The sequence below is a fragment of the Hyaena hyaena genome, unplaced genomic scaffold (assembly GCF_003009895.1).
Source record: "Hyaena hyaena isolate Hyena2069 unplaced genomic scaffold, ASM300989v1 scaffold_196, whole genome shotgun sequence".
In the NCBI taxonomy this organism is placed as follows: Eukaryota; Metazoa; Chordata; class Mammalia; order Carnivora; family Hyaenidae; genus Hyaena; species Hyaena hyaena.
This window is the reverse complement of record NW_024080828.1, coordinates 1,019,969-1,046,274: the sequence shown is the minus strand read 5'-3', so window position 1 is coordinate 1,046,274 and position 26,306 is coordinate 1,019,969. Positions and strand designations below refer to the sequence as shown.

At 41.8% G+C, this 26,306-nt stretch overlaps 1 protein-coding gene across 9 annotated transcripts in view; it reads left to right on the top strand.

Annotated features, from left to right (window-relative positions):
* TMC1 (transmembrane channel like 1) overlaps positions 1-26,306 on the top strand; it is a 139,946-nt gene that overhangs the window by 87,355 nt on the left and 26,285 nt on the right. For 7 of the 9 annotated variants that reach the window (XM_039241576.1, XM_039241578.1, XM_039241574.1 and 4 more), the window contains 6 exons: positions 6,428-6,570; positions 10,649-10,793; positions 11,414-11,608; positions 14,662-14,841; positions 14,968-15,129; positions 21,854-21,982. In XM_039241576.1, coding sequence (XP_039097507.1) covers positions 6,428-6,570; positions 10,649-10,793; positions 11,414-11,608; positions 14,662-14,841; positions 14,968-15,129; positions 21,854-21,982 — 954 coding nt within the window. The remainder of the gene's footprint in view (positions 1-6,427; positions 6,571-10,648; positions 10,794-11,413; positions 11,609-14,661; positions 14,842-14,967; positions 15,130-21,853; positions 21,983-26,306) is intronic. The other 2 variants (XM_039241581.1, XM_039241579.1) reach the window with 2 other exon arrangements.

Here is a 26,306-nt window from a genome sequence, read left to right as displayed (position 1 = left end):
TTCATTACTAATAGGGGCCACATTGGAGGGCTAATCTGGGACTCTTAGCCAAATGGTCTTGCTAATATGGGACTCCGAGTTAGTCCATCGTACCCTGGGAAAGCTTATTTCCTACAGGAAGAAAGTCATATTTGGGCTAGGCACATAGAGCTAATTCATTCCAAAGGTATCAATCAGAGAAGTTACTATGTCTCCTCTGGGACAGAGGGAGTAGAGTGGGTGGGAGTAGAGCCTGGCAAGTACTTCACCTAGCGGAGCTCTGGCACCTGAAGGAAATGACCATCTTCCCCGGGACTAGTTGCTCTGGTCTAGAGGTCAGTAGATGCTTTACAGAGGTAGTTTAAACTGGTTTTAAAGAAATAATAGGAATGAACTAGGCTCTGAAATGAAGAGGATACGTGGGAACAGTATTCCAAGAAAGGAACCCATATGCACAAAGGCACGGAGGCAATAAATGGTGCTATGTACTCAGTACCAATGAGCGATTCAGCAACACTGGTATTTAGGGAGTAAGAGTAGCATACTTAAAGACGAGAGTGCCATACAAAAAAGGGATCCAATCAAGGGGGACAGCGTCATTCATTAGGCTAAGGGGTCAGGCTTTATTCTGTAGTCAGTGGGGAACACAAAGAGTTTTGAAATGGGGTGGAAATGTGGTCAGTTACCCTTTAGAAGGTTCTTTGTGAATACAGGATGGACTGGCTTGCACTTGGTGTAAGATGGAGGCGGAGAGGCCTGTGAATGGCAGTGGTGTACAGAGAAGGGATTCGTATCACACAGGATCATGAAGCTGTCTATTCCCAATATTAGTTGTGGATGATGGCACAGAAAAGACAAATGGGAATGTTCTTTATGGAAGCCAGCATAGTTTAAAATGCATGGGCAGCTGGGCGGCTCAGTTGGTTAAGTGTCCGACTTTGGCTCAGGTCATGATCATGCGGTTCATGTGTTTGAGCCCCACATCAGACTCTGCAGACAGCTTGGAGCCTGGACCCTACTTTGGATTCTGTGTCTCCCTTTCTATCTCTGCCCTCCCTTGCTCACATTGTCTCTATCTCCCCCTCAAAAATAAGTAAACATTAAATTAAAAAAAAATTTTATTTCTGAGAGAGAGAGAGAGAGAGAGAAACAGCATGAGCAGGGGAGGGTCAGAGAGAGAGGGAGATACAGAATCCAAAGCAGGCTCCAGGCTCTGGGCTGTCAGCACAGAGCCCGATGTGGGTCTCGAACCCATGAACTGTGAGATCATGACCTGAGCCAAAGTCAGACTCTCAGCCGACTGAGCCACAAAGGTAACCCTAAATTTTTTTTTTAATGCAGTGTAGCATCATGAAAAAAATTCCATCATGAGATTTTGACAGACGTGAGTTTGAATCCTGCCACTTACATTAGAGAAATTAGACAACCACTCTGAGCCTCTTAATTGTCATGTGTCAGATAGTAGTATTAATGTCTAACTAGCAGGTGGGTATGAAAAAATAAATGAGATCCTGTGTGTAAAGCACTAGCACAATGCCCAGCACATGGGAGATGTTTAATAAATATGTCTTTCCTGGGGTGCTTGGGTGGCTCAGTTGGTTAAGCATCCGACTTTGGCTCAGGTCATGATCTCATGGTTTGTGGGTTCGAGCCCCGCGTCGGGCTCTGTGCCGACAGCTCAGAGCCTGGAGCCTGCTTTGGATTCTGTATCTCCCTCTCTCTCTGACCCTCCCCTGCTAGCTCAGAGCCTGGAGCCTGCTTCAGATTCTGTGTCTCCCTCTCTCTCTGATCCTCCCCTGCTCACACTGTCTCTCTCTCTCTCTCTCAAAAATAAATAAGACATTAAAAAAATTTTTAAGTGTGTCTTTCCTTAAATGCCTATTCAGGGTACTTAACTCACAAGAATGCCCATTTCATGGAGAGACAATAAAAGAAGAAGAGGGAACCTGAGCAGTGACAGCATGGTATCCACAGGCTAGAAAGGGGAATGCGGTACCAATAAGGTCAGCTGTCTGTGAAGGAGGCAGAAGGGCAAGGGCACTAATATATGAACGGGCACCAAAATTAACTGTCTGCTTCCAGGCTTTTTGAGGACCAGAGGTCACAGACTATAGTCCTGGGACAGGAAGTGAATTCCAACTACTGAAAACTAGAAGTTCCGCTAAGCCTCAGCCCAACTTCCTCTTTGTAATCTACATGCTCCCTGGCTAATAGTGCTGGAGTGTCAGTTTCATCTCTGTAGATCAGGGTTGTAGCAAAAAGAAAGGAAACTCAGTGGCAAGCAAAGCATGAGGTGGAAGCTTGGTGAGTCTGGGCGGAGGGAAGGAGGGAGGTCGTGGGCCCGGTCTCACCTGGGTGCCAGGCTGGCTGCCGTCCTTGTGAAGTCAGTAGAAGTTTGCTTTTGGTGTTGTTAGCAGTCTGCTTGCTTCTGTCCACTTTACCAGATAATCAAGTGATGCCATGCCCTACCTTTCATCCATACTTGCAACTTATTTTTAAAGTTTATTTATTTATTTTTGAGAGAGAGCACAAGCATGGACAGGGCAGAGAGAGAGAGAGAGAAGGAGGGAGAGACAGACAGAATCCCAAGCCGGCTTGGCACCATCAGTATGGAGCCCTACTTGGGGCTCGAACCTACAAACTGTGAGATCACAACCTGAGCCGAAACCAAGAGGAGGATGCTCAACCGACTGGGCCACCCAGACACCCCCATACTTGCAACTTTACCACTGAAGTGTAAATGCCTGGTAATGATACAAGGCATGGTAGAAATACACCCCACACATCTGGTGCTACTCTCCCTTATGTCCTGAGCAGGCATGGTCAGAAATCGTATCTTCCCTTCCCACTAGTTTTGACTTCAAGATTTCGTTGTTGTTGTTGTTGATGTTTTCTTTTTTCTTGTTTGTTTGTTTGTTTACATACTAGTGGTTTGACAGTTACTACAAAACTAAAAAGAGTTGCGAAGGCCGATGAAACTCATTTACCATCCCTAGGATGGAATGTCATGTTTCCCAGTGAGTATTTGTAGTCATGAGAAACACCAAAGGGCTGGAGCTCTAATATAACTTTAGGTGACAGATACTTACGAAGGGGATGTTTTGCTTGCAGAATGTCGTTAGGGAATTCTGCAATCCCCTTTAGGGATATCTTACTGCATCTATGTATAGTATTGAGGAAATAGTAAATTCTCCAAGTTAGTTAGATAAACATACATGAGTTGATTCTTAGTGAGACCATCAAAACATTGTCTCTTGTGGAATTGTGATGGTGACTATGAACTAGACCAGCTGCAGCATCCAAACAGAAATTAGAAGCTTAATAGATGATGTACAAGCATAGAGCCCAGAGTTGGATGGGAATGTTTCCTGCTCATTTGGAACTTGGCTCTGACTGTGGCTTCTCCGTCACAGATTTTGGGGTGGGAGAGTGCTCCCACAGGGAAAGCCATGCGCGCTGACATGGAAACTGAATAGAACTTTGGCTAGGCTAGGAGTCATTGCTATTTTAGTCACTTCCAGATGTCTGCCGTTGGAGTTTGAAGGGAAAGGGAAAGATGTGTGGAGTGAGGGGGGGGGCACGGGGTGGCAGGGGAAGGCTGTTTAAAGTCACCCTTCAATATGCTACTAAGATGACTTGGAAAAAGCTTTTTAAAATTGTGTTATTCAATAGTGCCTCTTTCATTTACATGCTTGGCTGCATAGGTAGTAATAGGCAAATGGAAGAAACCTTTGTGAAATAATCAGTATTCAAAAAAAACCCACCAAGTACAAATCTTACACCTTTTGCTTGCCATCTAATATTTATGAAGTGCCAGCCATTGAATGGGACATACACCAGATGAGCCAGCTGCCCCAGTAGCTACTGTCCTAACCTAACATGCTCACCAGATACTTGTTTTCGATCTGCTTTCTCCTTTCATGTTTTCAGGGGGACTTTTAATCCCAGGACTGTCATTATGAAGTAGAAAAAGACGTCAGGTTGTAATGTTTAAGTCCATGGACGTGAGGCCCTTTGAAGTCTTCAGGAGGGGTGTTCAGGTCCTTCCCTGGAAGTCCTGGCACCGCCATGGATCGATCCAAGGGTGTAGGTCAAGGCCCTGCTAAGTTGGTAGGGTTTCTTGTTTGTATTGCTGGGAAGGTATGGCATTAGCAGGGTACAAGGGGTGGGAGGCGAAGCGTGGGAGAAGCCAGCACAGGAGTCATTAGGTACATGGATTGGAATCAGACCCAGTTCAAGGTCAGACTGTCACTTACTGCTTATGTGAGTGTGCACAAGTTACTTCACCTCTTTATAGCTCAGTTTTTTGGGGTGCTTGGGTGGCTCAGTCACTTGAGTGTCCAACTTCGGCTCGGGTCAAGGTCTCGTGGATTGTGATTTCAAGACCCACCCACATCAGGCTCGCTGCTTCCAGTGCAGAGCCCGCTTCGGATCCTCTGCCACCCCCTTCCACTTTCCCTCACCCATTTTACACTCTGTCACTCAAAAATAAATAAACATTAAAAATAATAAAGCTCAGTTTCTTCGTCTGCTAAGTAGTAATAGGGCTATTAAGTCGTTGCTGGGTGGGAAAGTCATGGTAAATAATAACCCCTACCTTCTTTAACCAGGTTGTGAGCTAACCAGAAATAAGACAAAGTGTTGAATGGAGGTCAGCATGTCACCTTTATTATTGCTAAAGCTGATTTTAAAGACGATGGCATCTTTTACCATTGAACTAGGTGTGGAGATCCTGCCAGTGATTATTTTCCTGGCCTGATTTCTGGGTCCTGGGCCGTTGGTCAGTCCCTCTCTAAGTGGTTTCTTATCTTGGGCAGAGATTAGCCCATTTGCTTCCCCAATTTGAGGAAGTTCTTTTTTTATTATTAAAAATACTTGTTTTAGTGTTTATTTATTTTTGAGAGAGAGACAGTCTGCAAGCGGGGAAAGAGTAAAGAGGGAGACACAGAATCCAATGCAGGCTCCAGGCTCTGAGCTGTCAGCACAGAGCCCCACACGAGGCTCAAACCCATGAACCTTGGGTTCGAACCATGACCTGAGCCAAAGTCAGATGCTTAACCAACTGAGCCACTCAGGAACCCCTAGGTTTCTATTAGTTAGTCCCAGATTTTCTTTTGGGTCAGATTTTTTTTTCTTGAGCTGAAAAAATGCAGACAACAGGCAGGTGTGGTGTGGGGAAGCCCTTCAATTTTTCTCTCATTGCATCCCAACCCTACTGGTAGCTCATGAGCTCTTCTGAGATTTTTTGGATTTTTTTTTCCCTGCCAATTATTACACAGTATTAGAACATAGACTTGCTGCAAATGTCAAAAGCAATAACTATTCCAGATCTTTGCTGACCTCTGTTTTGAGCCAGGCATAATCTTCGTTTAAGGCAATTCTCTAAACGGCTTGTCTTCAATCTTCCTCTGGGAATGGACATCTAGGAGATTTCCTCCTCTTCCTCTTACCCTTCCTCCCCACTTCTCCTGTCCTCTTCAATAGTGGCCTTTAAGGTCCCTGGCTGCGTATAAATGATGTTAAAGGGAGCTAGTTGGACTTTCTAAGGTTCAAGGGTGACTCACTTGATCCCCAGAGGAAGCCTCACACTGGCAAGTGATTACTGCCTCGCTTCACAAAACATAGAAATTTTAAGTTTTTTTTCCAGAGAGATAAAGTCAGAAGGAAGCTGGGAAAGTGGATATGTAGTAGTATAGGAAACGTGCTTCACAGCTGAGAGTGAAAACCACAGTGAAGTGGAGGCGAGAAAGATGAAGACCACGATAAAAGAAAGAGCTTCAGAATATGCCAATGTTCTGAGTAGAAAGAGGGTCACTCAGGTAGCCTTGGGAGATGGCGATTCTAATGATCTGGCAGACAATTGTAAGGAGAGAGCATGGCATTGCATGAATAAACATGCTTGCTGTGGGAAAATGCTCTCATAAGCTTGATGCCTACAAGGCTATGCAGGTTGGTTCCCATGGCATCCACTTGCTCTTCACCTTTGCTCCATATGAGCTGAGCCGCCACCTCTGTAGCTTGAGAAGAAGCAATCTAACTGTGGCTCAGGTGACTGGAAGTGGAAATGTACCACAATGCTTTGAGGAAGCACGTTTCAGATCCTCCCCAAATGTTAAGCAAGCTCTTCAAATTGGAAATCTAATGGCACTATGAAGTGTATTTTGACGTTTCAATCAATGGGCATTTCACGGTAATGGCTCCACAGCTGAGCAAGCCTGTATTTGGTTAAAAATTTGGCCTATTTAGAAGTCCCTGAATTTCGAGTAAATCAAGATGCTTGCCAATCAATGTAGCAGCTGAGACATTTGCTCTATAAAGCAAAAACAATAGGGCTCGACTCTCAAGTTTGAAAATTAATGCCATTTTGTTGTTTCTCTTAAAAGTCTATCTTTTGTCTTTGAGTTGCTCTTCATAACATCTGCTAAGTAGCATTGTTGTTGGATTTTAGGGCTTGGCACAATATTCCGTCCTCTTTTATGGCTATTATGACAATAAACGAACAATTGGATGGATGAATTTCAGGCTGCCCCTCTCCTATTTTCTGGTGGGGATCATGTGCATTGGATACAGCTTTCTGGTCGTCCTTAAAGCGTAAGTTTTATTGGTCTCTCGGGAAGCAAGACGTGATGTCTGGAATCAAAGGGAAGAATTAATTTCAGAATTGGATATAACTTTTATTCTATTTTATACCTAGAGGATACTGAGTGTGTAAGAGATAAAAGGTAGTTTTAATATCGATGCTACTGTTAGACTATGACATCCCCGGGACAAAAGGGTTGAACCCAAGTACAGGCCTTTGGATCACCTCATGGGGTTGCACACCTACCCTGTGTTTAAGCAGCTCTGGAAGAGATTGCCTTTTTGGACTTCACAGTATGGATCAATGTTGCAAGCAAGATAGGGAACCAGCTGCTGGCACCTGTTTTTGTGTGCAGAGAAGTTTGCATGTTGCAGAATCAGCTCAATAGGCAGAAATTGTTCTTCTCTGTTCATTTAAAAAAAAAAAAAAAAGGATAGTCATTCAACCAAAATAATCAGTTGTGTAAGACAGCAAAAACAAATGGCCCCCGTTGAGACCTTCATGATCCATTGCAGAATCATGGTTTATGTTGGAAGAACATTTATTAGAGCATGGAGAAGACTTTCATTGGAGAACTGATAATGATGCCCTTCATCCTCTCCGCCCCCTGCCTGCAATATATGTGTAACACCCTGTTCAGAGACACTGCAGAAACCGAGTACAGCCATCTGGGGCTATGAGCAGTCTGTGTAACCCTTCAACCAATTCTCTGAACTAGCTTAGAAGACTTGAGACACCTCAATTGATATCCCAACACTTTTATTTGACCATGAACAAGGTGAATTGGCCTTTTGCTTCTTTGCAGAATAGAACCTCTTCCCTGAGGGTCCATATTACCCAGAGCAGGAGCTCTCTGGAACGGTCAGTCACACTTTGTGCCTTGTCTCTCTCAAACTTACTGGTTCCTTTGGAGAACACTGTTCCTATTTAGTTTTCAAGTCCTGAAAGGGCTTGAAAAAAGCCTTAATGTAGACCTCACTTCCAATATTGATCCACCTGTCCAGATATAATCAGAGATCCTAAATATAAGGTATCTGTCTACCTAATAAAGTATTACCACCTTCCCAAATCTATGTTCTTTCTGGTCTTTTCGCCATTCTGATTTGGCAAAATTAAAATCAGTGCTGCCAGTTACATTACAGAGGCCTCGTGAGTATTGTTTCTATGTTGGTCCTTCAGTCAATTGCTAGCTTGATTTCCAAAAATCACAATTCATATATTTATTCATTTATTTAAAATTTGATCAATTGCTGTGGGCGATCTGGGGCGGGAGGAGGCTAGCCAGTGCCCGAGGATTTAGTTTAGGATTTATTTTAGAGCAAAATAAAGTCCCTGCCCTCATGATGTTCAGTTGAAGTAACAGCTGTAAACTAAGGAACAAACAGAGGTTGTGGCCAATATACAGTTAATATATATATTGTATCCATATATGTTATCCTTTGCAGTCAAATATTTGCCTCAATTTCTTTTTTCTCAAGAATGTAATACATGCTATTTAGTGTAGTAGGATGCTTGCTGTAATTTTTTTTCCCGTCCATAATGGGCTTATCCCGTGAGCTTCTAGAGAGTTGTTTCCTACCTGCCTTTCAACCCCCTTTCTATTCCTGACTTTCATTTTAGCAGAGGCTACACTATAGTGACCCTGTTGGCTTAGGATTCAGGGAGGTATTTACTTGATTTATTAAAAACCTTTATATATACCCACAAAATGACCAAGTGATCCAAGCACGTAAACAGAGATATAAACTTGTCCCATGCAGGAAGTCTAGTATGAAACCCTAGGCAAAGGCACTAATGCAACAGTTGCTTCCTATAACCTCTCAGCAAAGGGTGCCTGGGTGGTTCAGTCATTAAGCGTTTGACTTCTGCTCAAGTCATGATCTCACCGTTTGTGAGTTCAAGTCTCACATTGGTGGGCCCCGCTTCTCTCTCTCTCTCTCTCTCTCTCTCTCTGTTTCTGCCTGTCACTGACTTGTGCCCCACCCCCACCCCACCCCCAAACAACCTCTCAGCAAAGCCAATGATATGTTAAGGGTACTTCTTGACTTCTTGTAGAGGCAGTGGTTCAAGACTATAACCTCCTTGCAAAGGGAAGAATTTTCATAGGTATGTACACTTTTTCCCTCTACGGGCAAGGGATTGAGCTGTCCACGGAATGTTTTCTAGATATGCGGAGTGCCTCTCAACAAAAATATGCTATGAGCAGTTTGTCTTCGGGATCTTTCCTTACCCCTTTCAGCATTCTATTCCCTTTCTTATCGATTCCCACACACTGGGTGTTCCCCATGTGTTTGTCCAGCTCACGCTCCCTTAGCTGGGAGGCTGTCTACAGCTACACAATTTTGCCAGGGAAGCTACAGTCAAAACGTAAATGTGTCAGGCAACCATTTTTACCTGGGGCCCTGCCTTTACCTCAGCGACAGCACAGAAATGGACAGTGGCATATTAGTCACACAAATAATTTTCTCTCTAGGATAAACCATTGGGAATCTTTGATTTCAACACCTTTTGACCTACAAAAATCATTGTATGTGATCCGACGGATCTCATGGAGTCCTAGCTTGGGCACCAGAGTGATGTCAGAGAACCTAGGCCCTTGACCTACCTCCGTGGTTAACTGCTGGATAACGTCCAGCAAACCACTTCATAATGTTAACCCTTAGCTTCCCCACCTGTGAAAAAAGAGTAATATTAACTACCTCAACATTTTGCTCAGTTTTTGAGAAGGGACAAATATGGTAATGCACGAAACACCATTTCAAAGGATAAAGTGATAGACTGATGTAAAGGATAATTGTTTTTGGTTATTTTTCATAACACATTAACCCATTTAAAATATATCAACTTCTCTAAGAAGGGGAGCTGAATGTCGGCGACCTCAGAGATACCTGTCAGCCTATCATGTCAGCTTTATGTCACTACATTATTGTGTTTCTTTCCTTCTTGGTTCTATATCACTATAATATTCACAAAACCCAAACCCTCTGAGATCATTTTATAATATGTATCATATGAAATTTTAATTTTGCTATTTATAGTGATAAGGGGGCAAAAGGAAGTGGAGTGAGTGGAATATAGATCTCTGACCACTGAAATAAACTGTAAGTAAATGCATTTAAAGCTCTCCAAGCAAACAAAAACAAAAACAAAAACAAAACAAAACAAAACTATATATATATACATATATTTATTCCAATCAGTGATTTATATATATTAGAATATAAAGGTTAGAAGATAACCATTGAAATAAACTGTAAGTAAATGCATTTAAAGCTCTCCAAGCAAACAACAACAAAAAACCAAAACAAAACTATCTCTCTCTCTCTCTCTTTCTCTCTCTCTCTCTCTCTATATATATATATGTATACATTCCAATCAGTAATTTATATATATTAGAATATATAGATTAGAAGATATGTAACATGTTGGCACTAAGGTTGTGTAAGAATTGTGTGTGTGTGTGTGTGTGTGTGTGTATAAGACTTTTGATTTTTGTTCAAGAGTTGTATAGTATGGAGAAATTTCATGCATTCTATCTGTTCTTTGGGAAGAGATTCTGGACAGGGGGAATTAAATCCATCGAGGAGCTTCCTGCCCTGCCTTGGGTTAGCTCATTCCTAGCTGTAGGGAGATCTGGAAATAAGTTAAAATTGTGTAGAATAGTTTTGAGTCTACACATATTTCTACTCCCCCCCCACCCAGGGAAGGATCCATTGGTTTTCATCAGATTTCTAAAGAGATATTTATCCCACAAAAGATTAAGAACAAGTATAGGACACTAAGAAAGCAGGTGAGGAAAACAATACAGATACATATTTTTATGAAACCTGTTTAGTTGTTAAAATCATCAATGCTTCATTGTCTTTTAATCCTGAAAGTCCTAAAAATGAACAGTTTAGAGAAGTAAAACAAAGCCAAAATTTGAAAATAAACTTTGATTTTCTGGTGATAAGAGCAAACTTCATTTGGAAATACATGCTTTTGGGACATTGCTTCTCCAGTTTACCTACAACTGATATCGTACCACTCCCGACCCTCTCTCTTTCTGTGTGTATTCTGGGGGGTGGATCAAACTTGCTGTTTTCACAGGATGACCAAAAATATCGGTGATGATGGCGGTGGTGACGACAACACCTTCAACTTCAGCTGGAAGGTGTTCACCAGCTGGGACTACCTGATTGGCAATCCAGAAACAGCAGACAACAAATTCAATTCTATCACCATGAACTTTAAGGTAAACACATCAACTTCACGAGCCCTTCTTCTGTATTTCTAAACAGTAAAACTGAAATCACTCTGTATGGTTTAGCGAGCAAAATATCCTGACAATTAAAAGAAAGAATAACTCATCCTTTCAGCCTAGCAGGATCCAGGCAGTGTCCTGATTGCGACTGGAAAATATCTGACAACCCATGATGGGACGATGGCTTCTCTAACTTTGGTAATAAAAATAATGCCGTTGGCTCGAAACAGGAGACCGCTAGTAATCAGAATCAGATAGTTAAATAACAGAACGATGCTCATAATTATTTACAGGAATAAGTTAGCTCGATATTTAAAATGACTCTGAAGTCTTCTTTCTGTAGCTTTAAAGAAAACACGGTATTGAGAGAGAATGTAGACAGAAGGTTAATCCTGTATTAGATCAATCAGAGTTTGGTTGTAAGAATTCTTTGTTCGTTCTCTCACATGTCCTCACTTGCTGGCGACATTTGCCTGGTTTGTGGAATCCCAGAGAGAGCGAACATTTTCATTCCTCATGTTTTGATGTTTGCAAAAATATTTTCTGAGTTTATGAGCCTTTTTTTTTGTAGCTGGGACACATCATTCTTTTTCTGTTTTGCTTGGGTACAGGAAGCTATCATAGAGGAGAGAGCAGCCCAAGTAGAAGAAAACGTCCACTTGATCAGATTCCTGAGGTTTCTTGCTAACTTCTTCGTGTTTCTAACACTTGGCGGGAGTGGATACCTCATCTTTTGGGCTGTGAAGCGATCCCAGGAATTTGCACAGCAAGACCCTGACACCCTTGGGTGGTGGGAAAAGAATGAAGTTCGTCTCTGCATGCTTATTATGTGCTTAGAACCTGACATTTGAGATGGTGTGGGATTTGCTTCTCTGGTGGGACATTAAATAAGCCCATCCTTTACCTGTCTTCTCCATGCTGCCCTGACCATTAAATAGCCCTCTCACGCCTTTTCCACTCTATTCCAGCCTTATTTCCAAATCTGTCTACTGTCTGTTTTTCATTTTGTGACTTAATGGGAAGTTAGCGTTGGGAGAGATGTTAGAACACATATATTCCAACCAGTACGTTTTATAGATGCGGTTAATGAGTGTCAGGAGAGGGATGTATTCACCGTCATGGAACCATGGAGAAGAGCGACTTCAAACCTAGGAATCTTTATTTCAAGGTCAACGCTCCTTCCATGACTCCATGTTTCTTTCTCTGTAGACTGCATCTGTCACTGAAAGACCCAATTATTGCCTGAATTCTTTGAAGCAGCAATGATAGAGCTTTTGATTCCTATGTTTATCTCACCGGAAACATCAGATTGTCTCCGCACTTTGAGCAAGTCTGGGATTCTCTCTGCTTTTCCCTAGAAGCCTCACTGCACATTTACCACCTTCTCTTCCCCTTGACTTATTTCCTCCCCCTTCGAAAGATAATCAAACGAGGAAGGCCAGCCCTTTGCCTGGAATTAAATATGGTTGTCATTTATCTTCAAGATATCTACCCACTTAGACGAAGGAGGTCAGACATTTAGAATAAGGAAATTTACATGTTTAGAAAAAGGAAATCATTGGTTTGTGTTGTTGCTAGGGCCTGTTTCCTTTCATAAAATGTTATAGAATATGCTGTGGCCCCATTTTTAACTTGGGCATTTTCAAAGTATGTATAGATTTAGGCTGTTGGAAGTGTAGACTTCCCACACCAAACCTTCTACAGAGCCTGGTAGACCAAAATGATTCAGAAAGTCTTTATCAGCATAGTATTTTCTAGAAAGATCTTGGACAAGATATAAGATAGCCTATTACAACAAAAGATTCCAAAACACTCTAGGTATTTCAGAAGTGGTAACACTGGAGAAGGGAGGCTGTACATTTAAGAGACTATAGCAGCACAGACTTCTTTAGGTAGAGTGATTTTATTTATTTAAAACAGAGGAGAACCTCAAAGCATTTATTAAGCTTGCTGTCAAAGTCTCTTCTTATGGTTGTGATAGCTGCTATCATAGGCAGAATTATCATGCCACTTTCATCTCCATGGTGCTTACTGATCGTATTTTTTGTGTAAATGAACCATAGTAAAGGTCATAGCAAATGACCTTCATTAGAAGGATCTCTCTATGTAAGAGTCTGTTTTAACAGCCGTTTTCCCCTAAAGTCTGCAGGGCCAACAAAGGTAGCAATAGGGATTAATTAGATGCATTAATGGATTTAAGTTTACCTTATAAAAGATAGCACAGGATCTGCCAACCTTTTACTTTAGGCTGAAATTATATAGTGCTGATTGTATTAGGCCATGCTGATTTTTAGTTCCTCTTCATTATGCTCTTAATATAATATAACGCTCTTAATAAAACTGGGAAAAACCATATTGACACTTATTTTCTTAATAGAGCCTGGTAGTGGGGCTTCTGGGTGGCTGAGTCAGTTAAGCATCTGACTTCAGCCCAGGTCATGATCTCATGGTTCATGAGTTTGAGGCCCGCGTCAGGTTCTGTGCTGACAGCCTAGAGCCTGGAGCCTGCTTCGGATTCTGTTGTCTCCTTCTCTCTCTGCCTGCCGCCCCCCTTCTCCAATAAATAAACATTAAAAGATACTATAGATACAGTGGGGTAGTTATAATCATTCAAATCATGGAGTCAAGAAGTGGGAAATAGGAAATGTTTAGTAGTGAAGTGACCGTCTGAAGCAGGTATTTAGGAAAGACCATTGCCAGGGTTTGCCAGAAATATTTTTTTTTCATTTAAGGAGGCTTTTCCCCCTCATAAAAGTTGTGCATGAGCTGGATTTTTTCCCCTCTGATTTAATTTAGCCCAATATTGCAATTATAAAGGTGTCAGACATTTGGTACATTTCATATATTCTCTCTGTTCTTTCTCTTTCATATATTCTCTCTTTGTCTTTCTCTGTCTCTCTCTCTCTGTCTCTCTCTGTCTCTCTCTCTCTCTCACTCACACACACACACACACACACACACACACACACACACAAAATGGTATTATAAACCAGTTCTTCATTCCTGGAGCTGGAACTTTCCTACTTGGCTGTGATAACATCATGCCTGTGTTCTTTTGTTTCTCTGAATGTCCTGTTTCTTAGATAAACCCATTAGATTTTTTTTTCTCCTAATAGTATGTATTCCTCAGAATTCAGTATTTAGTCCTGAACCCATCCCCAGGAGCTCATTTATTCTGACTGACAGAACCAGCCCATAAACTGGTAATTGTCAAATTAGTGTCTCTAGTTTGGACCTCATTCCTCAAGCAGATCATTTTCCATTTCCTTTGGAAATCTTGTTGCAACGTGTATCACCATATCAGAATCAGTTCTCATGTGGAACAGTTTGTGTTCTTTGGATAGAAGGTGATGTAAATTACCTCCCTCATTATACCAGGAAACAGACTATTATTACTGGCACATATACAAGCTCAGAACCAAGTACATCCTGAGCATGGGAGCTGAATGTCTTTGTTGTTTTATTAAGATCAAATTTAAAAAATGCATGAGATAATCTTCTTTAGTCTTATAAAAGATCAAGGAAACCTAGCTGAAATCTTGCAAATTTCTGGAGGAAAGCAAAAATATTTTTAAAGATACCGTTAACTTAGTTAATTCTTTTTTTTTTTTTAATTTTCTATTTATTTCTAGGAGAGAGAGAGAGAGAGAGAGACAGCGTGAGCAGGGGAGGGTCAGAGAGAGAGGGAGTCACAGACTCCGAAACAGGCTCCAGGCTCTGAGCCCGCAGTCAGCACAGAGCCCGACGCGGGGCCCGAACCCACGAACCGAGAGATCACGACCTAAGCGAAAGTCGGACGCTTAACCGACTAAGCCACCCAGGCGCCCCAACGTAGTTAATTCTTTGTGTCTCCTTGTAGATGAACATGGTCATGTCCCTTCTGGGGATGTTCTGTCCAACACTGTTTGACTTATTTGCCGAATTGGAAGACTACCATCCTCTCATTGCCCTGAAATGGCTACTGGGCCGCATTTTTGCTCTACTCTTAGGCAACTTGTATGTATTTATTCTTGCCTTGATGGATGAGATTAACAACAAGGTAAGTCTTGTATCTGGATTGTTCTTGGCATCAGGGTGTTGTTACCATTCCCTGTCTCCGGGTTCTTAGAAATGCCTTTGAAATCTGTGTTGGCTCCATTTTTGTTTGCATTCCTTTGCCCCCAAGATTGAAGAAGAGAAGCTGGTAAAGGCCAATATTACCCTCTGGGAAGCCAACATGATCAAGGCCTATAATGCATCACTCTCGGGAAATAGCACGGGACCACCATTTTTTGTGCACCCTGCGGATGTACCTCGGGGACCCTGCTGGGAAACAATGGTGGGACAGGTAATGTCACAAGCACAAATGTATGACAATTAATGAATTAAAAAGGAGCGGAATCAATTATCTCTTTCCCAAGTGTGGCCGATCTTTTTTATTGCTTAATAAAAATATATATATACCTAAGCTTGATTGAATGCTTACCACGCGCTGGCTGTGAGTTTCAAATCTATTAGCTCTTGTAGTCCTCACACCCATTTTGGAGGTAAGTACTACTTTTACACCTTTTTCACATTGTGTATAAAGAAAGGATATTTTTAAATGGTGTGAGGAGATGTTTATTTTCGATTTGTGTTATAATAAAGCACCTAGATTTAGATACAGGCTCAGGTGAATATTTTAATGGAGCTCTACTTAATATTACCTGTTTTCCATGAAAAGAAAAAGATTCTTTGGGGAGCACACACTAATACTAATTTCAGGAATGTCCATTTTTGTCAGATAATTGGTTCCTTAGGTGTTAAAGGAAATACTATTTTAAGATAGTTGTTTTCATGATGATTATGTAAATGGCCCCAGTCAGAGACTACTGTTATTTTAACAGAGAAAAGAAGTAATGTTTCATATGGCTTTCTGCCCAATAGAGGAAACCAAATTAAGCAAAAGCAACAACAATAAACTATCGCATGCCTCTTACTACTATACAGATCCAATTTTATCCAATCTTTCGTTTTAATGTGTATTTCATAAACTGACTTTGGACTTTGGTTCATTGACGATGAAAGATATTTTTAAATAAGTCATCATGCATCTGCCTGCCTGTTGGACAAGAGTTCAGCTTCAGCAGTAACATGGTCTTGTGGAATTATTTGAATAATTTTTTGCTGTGTACTTCTTTTTGGCAAAATAAAAGGAAAAATTAAAAGTTAGTGTTAGTCTTATAAAGCTAATATAATTTAAACAAATGTGGATAGGGGCACCTGGGTGGCTCAGTCAGTTAGGCGTCCTACTTTGGTCAAGATCTCACAGTTTGTGGGTTTGAGCCTCACACTGGGGTCTGCTAACAGCTCAGAGACTGGAGCCTGCTTCGAATTCTGTGTCTCCTTCTCTCTCTGACCCTGTCCCATTCACACTCTGTCTCTCTCTCAAAAATAAATAAAACATTAAAAAGAAATAAAGAAATAATAAAAGAAATAAACAAATGTAGATATCATTACATACCCTCAATGCTCCATTAGATGCTCATCAGACTGTGATTTCAATTGTGGGGGGAAAATAAGAAAAATGTATATGATGCTAGAACACATGATTGAAGACTGTGTCCAAAAAGTATGGCATGATTAAGGATTTTATTTTACTTTATTTTTAAGGTTTCAGGGGCCCAGATAAGCCCCTCCCTTTCCAGTTACATTTTATTAAATACTCAATCCTTAGACATGCACATTCCATACATGTTTATAGAACATACTACGTATGAAGTGAAATGAGATGAAGGAAAATGAGATGAAGTGAAAGTTGCCTTTACTTAGTGGGGAGGTGTGGTGATCCGAGGTGTGGCAGACGGGATAATGGGCCTTCAGACACGTCCATGTCTCAATCACTGGAGTCTTTATGACTGTGTTACCTTCCGTGGTAAATGGACTTTGCTGATGTGATTAAGTCGGGGAATGAGAAAATGATCCTGGATTATGTGGATGGACCTGATGAAAGCACAAGTGGAGACAGGAGTCAAAGTCAGAAAAACCCGATGTGGCAGTGGAACCAGTGTGGAGGGATGTGCTTTAAAGATGGAGCAAGGGGGGCTCTGGGCTCAGGAATGCAGGCAGTCTCCAGAAGCCGAGCGAGGTGGGGAAACCAATGCCTCCCTGATGCCCACACCTTGATTTTTGACTTCTGACCTCCAGAACTACAAGAAAATAAATCTGTGTTGTCTTAGGCCACTAAGTTTGTGGTTAATCTGCGACAGCAGCAACAGAAAATGCATACACAGCGGTACACAGGTTTCTGGATTTCAAAGGTCCTTGAAGTGAAGTCTGGTCTTGGTGCTTAACAAAAATCTTACCACGTTGAGATTGCTCCTTGACTCTTCAGCTAAAGTTGAAAGAAATGAAAAAATTGGGCAAATATGCTTTTTGCACACACTCAAAGAGCTTGAAATGTTCTCTTTTATATACCCTAGAATGCAGACTGGCATGTGGGCTGAGAAGTTTACCCTTTAACAGTCTTGATAGAACTTAACTGTAAAGAATAAGATTGAGGTGGGGCATCTGGTCAGCTCCATTGGTTAAGCATCTGACTCTTAATTTCAGCTGAGGTCATGATCTCATGGTTCCCGTGAGATGAAGCCCAGCGTGGGCTCTGCACTGACAGCATGGAGCCTGTTTGAGATTTTTTCTCTCTCTCTCTTTCTCTCTCTACCCCTCCCCTTCTGTTGCACCTCTTGTACATGTGCACATGCTCTCTCTCTCTCAAAATAAAGTAAATAAACATTAAAAAAAAGAATAAGATTGAGTCTTCTGGGGAAGAGAAAGTGATTGATTGGATATGAATGCCAACGCAATCTAGGAGCCTACTTATGTCTCTGGTTATGCAGAAGCTTCTGTGATAGTTCTGCACAGACTGACTTAAAATAAAGGCAAAGTCACTTGTTTCGTTCTTCTTGGGACCATGCTGCTTGTCTTGATCTTTAAAAAAAAAAAAATCCCATCTTCATGCATCCTCATCTTTCCTTACCGCCCCCTTCTTTTTGACCTTCCTTTCTCTAGGGCGAACATTCAGCCCTTGTGGGAAAGTCTGCAAGGAACTGGCCCAAGAGGCTGTGGTTCTGAACAGACTATTGAGGGAGGTAGAGTCCCCGGGGACAAAAAGAACACAGGGAACATAAAAACCGTACATGCTGGAAAGCCTCGTCTTTAAGAGATCAATATCCATGCACCTAGAGACATTTCTTTTAACCACTTAAAAACAGTGACTCCAGGAGAAATAGTAAAAGCAACTGCTTTGCATGCAATGATGGGGACATACCTCAAAGGCTCATTCTTTGTTCCGTAAGAACATTCCAGATGCTTCCTCGTCTCCTCCGTCTCCTCCGTGGATGCCCTCTGCTTTCTTTCCTCAAGGATGATGTGGGCCTCAAATCTCTCTTTGAGTTTGATTATAAGATGATTTGGTGGCTCCTTTGTCCCTCCAGGGAATTTCAAGATGTAGCCACTTAGTCTCATCTCCAATAATATTTGATATGTAGGCAGCAAAGCCGTTCCTGGGAGACTGCTATTTGAAGCTATATACTGAGGTCTTCATTTTGGGGAAGCCAAACAACTAAACTTAATGATAACAATGGCTAACATTTATTGAGTGGCCCTAATGTGCTCAGCACTGTCTCCTTGAATTTTTAAATTCCCCTTTGAGATAAGTCATATTGTTATCTCTGTTATCTCTATTTTATAGATAAGGAGACTGGGGCCTAAACAAGTAAAATAATTTGCTCAGGCTCTTAAATGAAGTCAACCACAGGAGCCCACATTTAACCCATATGGCCTGATTAGAGTTTACATCCTTATCCATAGTGTTAAATTGTCCCTAGAAACATAATTAGCATCAACACATACCCTCCAAACTCCTACGATGAGCCATCTAGAGTCTGTGGTCCTTTGTGATGCCCCTTGTTGATGGTGTTCTTGTTTCCTGCTAGTGATTCTTAGGTTTACTGATCAAAGCTGCCTAGACATTTTAACTAACTGTCATGAGTGAGAGATGTGAGGTGTGGCGCTTGACAGGGTGCCTGGGTGGGGACTGTGCTCCCATCCTGGCTAGCACGCTAGGATCTGGGATTGGATGGGGCCCTTGAGGTGGGCTGAGCCACTGTTTGGGGGATTCTCTTATAAAGCATTGTTTTCTTTTTTTAATGTTTATTCATTTTTGAGAGACAGAGACAAAGTGCAGTCAGGGGTGGGGCAGAGAGAGAGGGAGACACAGACTCCAAAGCAGGCTCTAGGCTCTGAGCTGGCTGTCAGCACAGAACCCGATGTGGGGCTCAAACTCATGAATCATGAGATCATGACCTGGGCTGAAGTCAGACGCTTAACTGACTGAGGCACCCAGGCATCCCAGGCATTGTTTTCTTCTGATGGTTTGTGAATAAATATTCTTATGTCTCAATATAATGTTTGAATCTTCTTCTGGTATATTTTTTAATGTTTATTTATTTACTTGAGAGAGAGAGAGAGAGAGAGAGAGAGAGAGAGAGAGAAGGTGCAGAGAGAGAGGAGAGAGAGAATCCCAAGCAGGCTCCACCCTGTCAGCGCAGAGCCCGATGCAGGGCTGAACTCACGAACTGTGAGATCATCACCTGAGCCAAAATCAAGAGTCGGACTTTTAACCGACTAAGCCACCCAGGGAATTTCCGGTATTTTAGGTGACAGAACACTGCTTAGGAAAAAAATGGGATATCAGTTATTGGATGAGGATGTTTAGGAACATGTAGGAACTTCAAAAACACTCTGAACTTTTCTCTTACCTGAGGAGGTCCTCCTGACCTGGCAGCAAAAGCCAGAAAAATATCCCTCATCGCCTACCTCTGATTGATACTAGTTTTTAGAACCTGAACTCAGATCGGCTGGGGAATGAAAAGGAGGGTCAGAACAGGGAAGGGAAAAGTTATGGCTGCAGGAGCTCACTATCACCCATCATTCATACTATATTTATTGAGCGCATGCTGAGCGGCAAGCATCGTGCTGGATACTAGAGGTGCATTAGGCACAAAGGTGGGCCAGTTCCTTGCTCTTGTGAAATCTATGATTTCTTGAATAATTTTGCAAAATTTGCAAATTTATGATGATAGCAAGAATGAATTGCAAGGAATCTGAGAATTTTGTATAGAGAAGCTTGCCCTTGTCAGCTAGGGGAGTGAAACTTTCCTCAATTAGGGATGCTGTCGTGATGTGCATTAGTTGGTATAAACTAAGTCAAGAGGTGAAGTAAGAATGACTGAGTGGAGCAAAGAGCACATGCAAAGGTCCTGTGGCCTGAAGAAGTCTGGAGATTGAGGGTCTCAATGAAAGCCAATGGGGCAGGAGTGAAGAAGAGGCTGAGAGTATTACCAGAAGAATATGGGAAGCTAGACAGGAGTCAGATATAGAAACTTCCAGAGTATCCAGGAACCTCACACTCTCTTGGCCCACCTTTTTATTCCAGCTGTTGCTGCCACAAACAACTGCATGCACCTGTTATCCGGTAGGATCTCAGCTGGGCCCTTCCCCTCAAAGTCTCTGTGGTGTCCCCGGGTGGAGTGATAATGCCACATGGGGCCATCCTTCACTAGCAGGGAGGTGGCGATTCACTATGTCTCTCTTCTGTCTCTGGCATGGACAGTTCTGAGGCTTATTCTATATGGCTTCTAGGCTTCCAGGTGGGTCCCCACAAGCGTAAGACTCACGCGACAGGTTTTAACAGGCTCTGGTGCAAAAGCTTTTCTTCCTTCTGGCTTATTCTTCCCAACCTCCATTCCTGGTCTGTCACAACACTTCCCACAATATACTGCTGGCTTACAAGCCCTTGACACAGGCATTGCTGTTGGTGAAAACTAATGCTAAGTTTTCAAATTTGTATTTTAAAGTCTTTAATACCATAAGGTTTGCTTGTGTTCTATGTATTTTATAGTTAAATACTACTTATGGCAGATTGTATTTATAATAGTAGTAGTTATCTTTTAAGAATAAAGATATGAAAGTTAAAAGAAATATGAGCTAAATTATATTTCTTAGGGTACTTGGACATATCGAGAATCATGGAGATGGTGCATGATTTTCGGGAAGCGCTGCTCTGAAGTATGAGGCTGGAAATTAACCGAACAACCGCTATTCAAATGGTCCTTTACCCCGTGAGAAAATTCTTTCTCACTGGTTATTTTATTTTATTTTTAAAATGTTTTTAAATTTATTTTGAGAGAGAAAGGAAGCTAGCAGGGAAGGGGCAGAGAGAGACAGAGACAGAGAGAGAGAGAATCCCAAGCAGGCTCCGCATTGTCAATGCGGAGCCCCACAGGGGGTTTGATCCCCCACTCTGTGAGATCATGACCTGAGCAGAGATCAAGAGATCAAGAGTCGGATGCTTCACCTACTGAGTCCCTCAGGCGTCCCTGATTTATAAGCATTTTTTAACACATTGGAGAAAAGACTCCTATATCACATTTGCTTCTAGTACTTTTCCAAGTTTGTCTTTCTAACTTGATAACTAATGCTGTTTGCCAGATTAAAGTTTTAAACTAACGTGTGGCCAATATGTTCCTGGTTTTGTTTCTTATGTCATACCTATAAAAGTTTCTCAGCACGGGGCGCCTGGGTGGCTTAGTCGGTTAAGCGTCCGACTTTCGCTTGGGTCATGATCTCGCGGTTCGTGAGTTCGAGCCCCGCGTCGGGCTCTGTGCTGACTGCCAGCTCGGAGCCTGGAGCCTGTTTCAGTCTGTGACTCCCTCTCTCTCTGACCCTCCCCTGCTCACGCTGTCTCTCTCTCTCCTAGAAATAAATAAAAACATTAAAAAAAAAAAAAAAGTTTCCCAGCACGAAGACTTTTGATACAGCAGCTTTGGAATGTTGAGATCATTATTTTTAGTCTAAAAAAATAAGGGTGAAACAGCCTTCCCTTGCTAGATATGCCTGACTTTTAAAAAAAAAAAAACTATGAATTGCTGTTTCTAAGCTAATACTAGGCAGAAGCAGAAAGAACTTGATGTCGATCCTGGGGCCATTTGAAGGGACACATGCTCGTTTTAATCTGGATAATATGTTAACAGGAATTTGTGAGGCTGACCGTTTCTGATGTTCTGACCACTTATGTCACAATCCTCGTTGGAGACTTTCTCCGGGCTTGTTTTGTGAGATTTTGCAATTACTGTTGGTGCTGGGATCTGGAATATGGATACGTAAGTATGATATTCACTTTTCTCTTGTCAGATTATTTGTGGGTGAATTGTCATTTGCACACACAGTACAAGAAAAGGACTTTGGAAGGTGGGACCACCTGTAAGATATTAATACATGAAGACCAGTGAGTACGGTTCTAATTTAGAAGAGTTTCCGACTCGAGTGTCATGGTGTACGGTATTTTGGTAAAATTAGCACAGGATGGCTAGAGTAGCAGACCTCAACTTTTCCATGAACATGGTGAACTCAATTAATCTGGGCCTCATAGCCAGCTACCTCCCCATGAAGCTTGCCGACATTTCTAGAAGCAGGGCAAGAAGGGTGTATCAACTGCACGTTCTGGTAATTCCTTTGTTTCTATGAAACAGAGTCCTGGACAGTTATCGTGCAGTGTGTCGAGGGATAAAAGGATTCAGTAAATATGGCGCTTATTTCATAAAGCTCACAGGGTAATGAGAGCTCAGCACAGACAGAAGCAGGGGTGTGTGGAAGTTTCAAGGAAGACCCAGGGTGCTGATAGAGCTTTGGCAAGTGGTGGGCCTGAACTCTGGCAAGTTGGTTTCCTTTCCCACAACAACAGTGCAAGTTTCTCTGACTCCATCCCCAGCTCACCCTCTATGCTAAATCCCAGGTGCCCCCCGTCCCCCGAAGTTCAAGGGCAGCAGCAGAGCACACATCACTCTACCACATTGCCAGGTGACCACTGTCCCTCTTTTGCAAATGTAACAGTCATCTTGAGAACTATGACCTGAAAGAGTTGACTGTAATCACTTACCTTAAATCCTCCAATGGCTTATAAGTACTTAAAATGAATTCCAAACCTCTTTCCAAGGCCTTCGACACCTTATAGGATCTGTTTCATTTTGTCTTTCTGAGCTCAACTTCTACCACTTTTGTTCTTGCTTTACAAAGTCCATAAATGTTGGAATTCTCGGTTATGCTCAAACACGAGATTCTCCTTGTATTTGCTCTAGCTGTTTTCCCCTGTAGGGTATAGATTCTTAGAATTTGGCATGATTGATGCCTTCTTGTCATTAAGCACTCAGCTAATGTGTCATCTCCTTTGAACTCTTCCCTGACCTTCCCATCTAATGTACCTTACCAGGCACTCTGTTTCAACACCCTCCCTAAATTTCTGCATATGACATATAACTATCTGATAATTCCTTTTACAAACCACCTTGTAATCCATCTCCCTCAGTTTGAATGAAAGCCCTATAAAAACAGAAGCTTTGACCTCTATGTTTAGACCTCACATAGCAGGCATTGTATGTTGACTGTCTGTTATAGTGTTGAACCTCTACATTCTAGCACCATCAAGGCCACGCCGTCTATTGACAGAATTCTGCCTGCTTTCAGCGATGTGCCCATGGAGTCAGTTCTGGCTTTAGTATTGTCCAGCCAATGATGTTTCTCTCCTTGCTAGAGAAAGGGCATTCTTTTCTGCCGACCTCTCCCCAGCCCCGTGCCCTCTAGTCTCCAGACAAGTCCTTTCCTCAGAGCTTGTTTCCAAGACACCAGCCTGGATCCTCCGCGTGGCTATCTGACTTTGAGATCGTACCTTTGATGATTAAGTCATCTCTGTCCTCCTCTCTGAAAGTGCCTTTGGGACGAGCCAGAAGCGGTTAGGTAATGCTCTTTGGTGAACACCAGTGAGGTAATGCTATAGATCCAGGGTTCTGTTGTATTGTTTTCCCTTCCCTGCTATGAGGTATTCAGCTGGCTTGGTTTCATTTCTATTTTCCCTGTCTGATTCAGCTCCTTCTGAGGCAGACGTAAAAATTGCCACTCCTTTCCTAGGCTGTTGCTTGGCTTATGCTTGCCTTTTAGCCCTTACTGCTTTCTTCCTAAGTGCTAGAAAATTTTGCTTCAAATATGAAGTCAATAAACTGACCTGGATGCATAAAAGCTGTAATTAAATGACTGTAATTTATTATTTATTGGGTGCTGACGGTGCTCTTGGGTTAGTACAAAGTACAGGAAAAATGACGAGTTCTGCTTTAGGTCACAGAGACTTTTTTCCCATGTTCCTTTGGAAGCCTCTTTAGAAAGAAGCCCAGTATCAAAACAAAGTTTAAACGGTAAAGGGTGGATGGTGGATCTTTGAGGTGGATCCTATATCATTGGCTCGTCACGTAGAGAGCTTACTCAGTTGAGTGCTCACTAGGTGCAAATCGGTATGAGCAAACCTCTGTTCTGGGTGAGAAGGGGATACAGAGATGTGAAAGATGTAAGCCTAGGGAGAGGTTGCAAACTTGGACTAGATGCCTCGATTCAGCTTTCCGATATATATATTTTTTCTTTTGTCTACAGGGTGCTTTTGTTGGCTTGCTCTGTTGGGTTTTTATTTGTTTGTTTTTTAACGAGCTCGTATTTTAAAACTGGAAGTTTTGCATGTAAAAATATATGAATTTTTTGCTTTTCTTGGCATATTGGGAGGGCGGGCAACATTCGATCCATATTCACACTGGTCAGAAATTGGCTGGAGTGAGAAACCATTGCCCTGTACAGATGGAATTCTCATCCACCAGTCCGCACACTCTTTACTGCCCTTTGATCCTACAAGCTATCATTATTAATACAGAGCAGGAAATATAAATACCACAGAAGAAACCAAAGGCAACATGACTTTGGTAGTGGAGGGAGAGAGGAAAGGAGAAAGGGAGGAAAGGAAAGAGAGAGAAACAGAGAAAGAGAGAGAGAAGAGGAGGGAGAGAGAGCATTCGAGCTGGGGAGAAGGGCAGAGGGAGAGAAAGAGAATCTTATACACACTCCATTCTCAGCACGGAGCTTGTGTTCACTTTTATTACAACAGCTTCTGTAACGACTAAACTCCGTGGACTCCAACCTCAGATCCAGAGATCCACTGAGTGTTAACGTTGGGTGGAATTTTGGCATAATTGGTCATGTACCCTTTATTTCACACCTGCAAAATTGAGAGCTTATGAATTGAAGAGAGCTGCCTAAGTTCATGTAGCCTGGGAATAAACAGGGCCAGGACACAGCCATTATGTTGAACGTGCTGTATTGTATATATTGGTTGTATCAGAGTGACTTAAATTGAAAGTGACCCCATATAGTTTTGCAGTTATAAATTTATGGCTGAAGTATTATCACAACAAACCTATAAAGATGAACTGAGATGGGAAAATTACTGGCTAGTGGCAGGCTATTAGACCATATAATGGAACTTAATTTTTTCCAAAGCTTCTCCAAGCATTGCAGACAATTTTCAATGTTTCTGAAGTGTTCCCTGTCTCATAGGCAGTGGATTATTTCTCCCAGGAGGGATTTTAGCCACCCGGGTTCAGCACAACTGCCCTAAAGCCTCATGTAAACTCTTTACAGGCAACAGTTCAACATGGAATGCCTTTACTTTCAATTTAGTTCATGTTGACATTACCTTTGCTATTTATCAATAAAAAAGGTAACATGTAAGAAGATAGAATTTAATACACAGCGTGGGATTAGAGCATGGTCAATGACATTAGAACCTCAGCATCTTGTTTCAAGTTACATTTTTAAGGTGGTCCTTGTTAAGTTTATATAAATGGAAGATATAAGAGGTTTCCTGGAGATCTGATGAAGGGGCTCAAGATTATTAATAAATAAGAGGCATGCAATTGACAGATCATAAAAGTTGATTCTATGATATAGTATATCTTATGCAGTTCTTATTATATGTCAGAACTTCTACAAAATACTTTACATATATTATTGCATGTACTCCTACCAGCAATGCTATGAGGTAGATACTTTTTTTTCCTAATTTACAGTAATCTAAGCCTTAGAGGGATACTTAATAACTTGCTCAAAGACATATAGCTAACCAGTGGTGGAACTATGACTCAAACTCATGTCTAATCAACTTCAAAGCAATCTACCAGATTTCTATCATGTTGAATTTTCACTGAATCGCTTAACCCTAGAAATTTCAAGGACTCTGTCAAATCCTGATTAATTCATGATTCAGTCTATGAAATTTGTAACTCGAAGCACCCCCAAGATTAGACAGCTCACTTGCAATAGAGTGGAGTTAGCAAGAAAGGCTGGGATATAGAGTTAGAAATAGGGGGCACCTGGGTGGCTCAGCTGATTAAGTGTCTAACTCTTGATTTCAGCTCAGGTCACTCTTTCACTGTTGTGAGATCAAGCCTGGTGTCGAGCCCCGCATCAGGCTCTGATTAGAAATAAACTAATTTTTTATTAGCTGTGTTCTCCAGCAGGGAATGAGATATTATTTAGCATCCCAGGAAGATGACATGCTAAGGAGTCAATAAGAAGTCTTGAGTATCCCATGAAGGGCTGAGTATATGGGAAAAG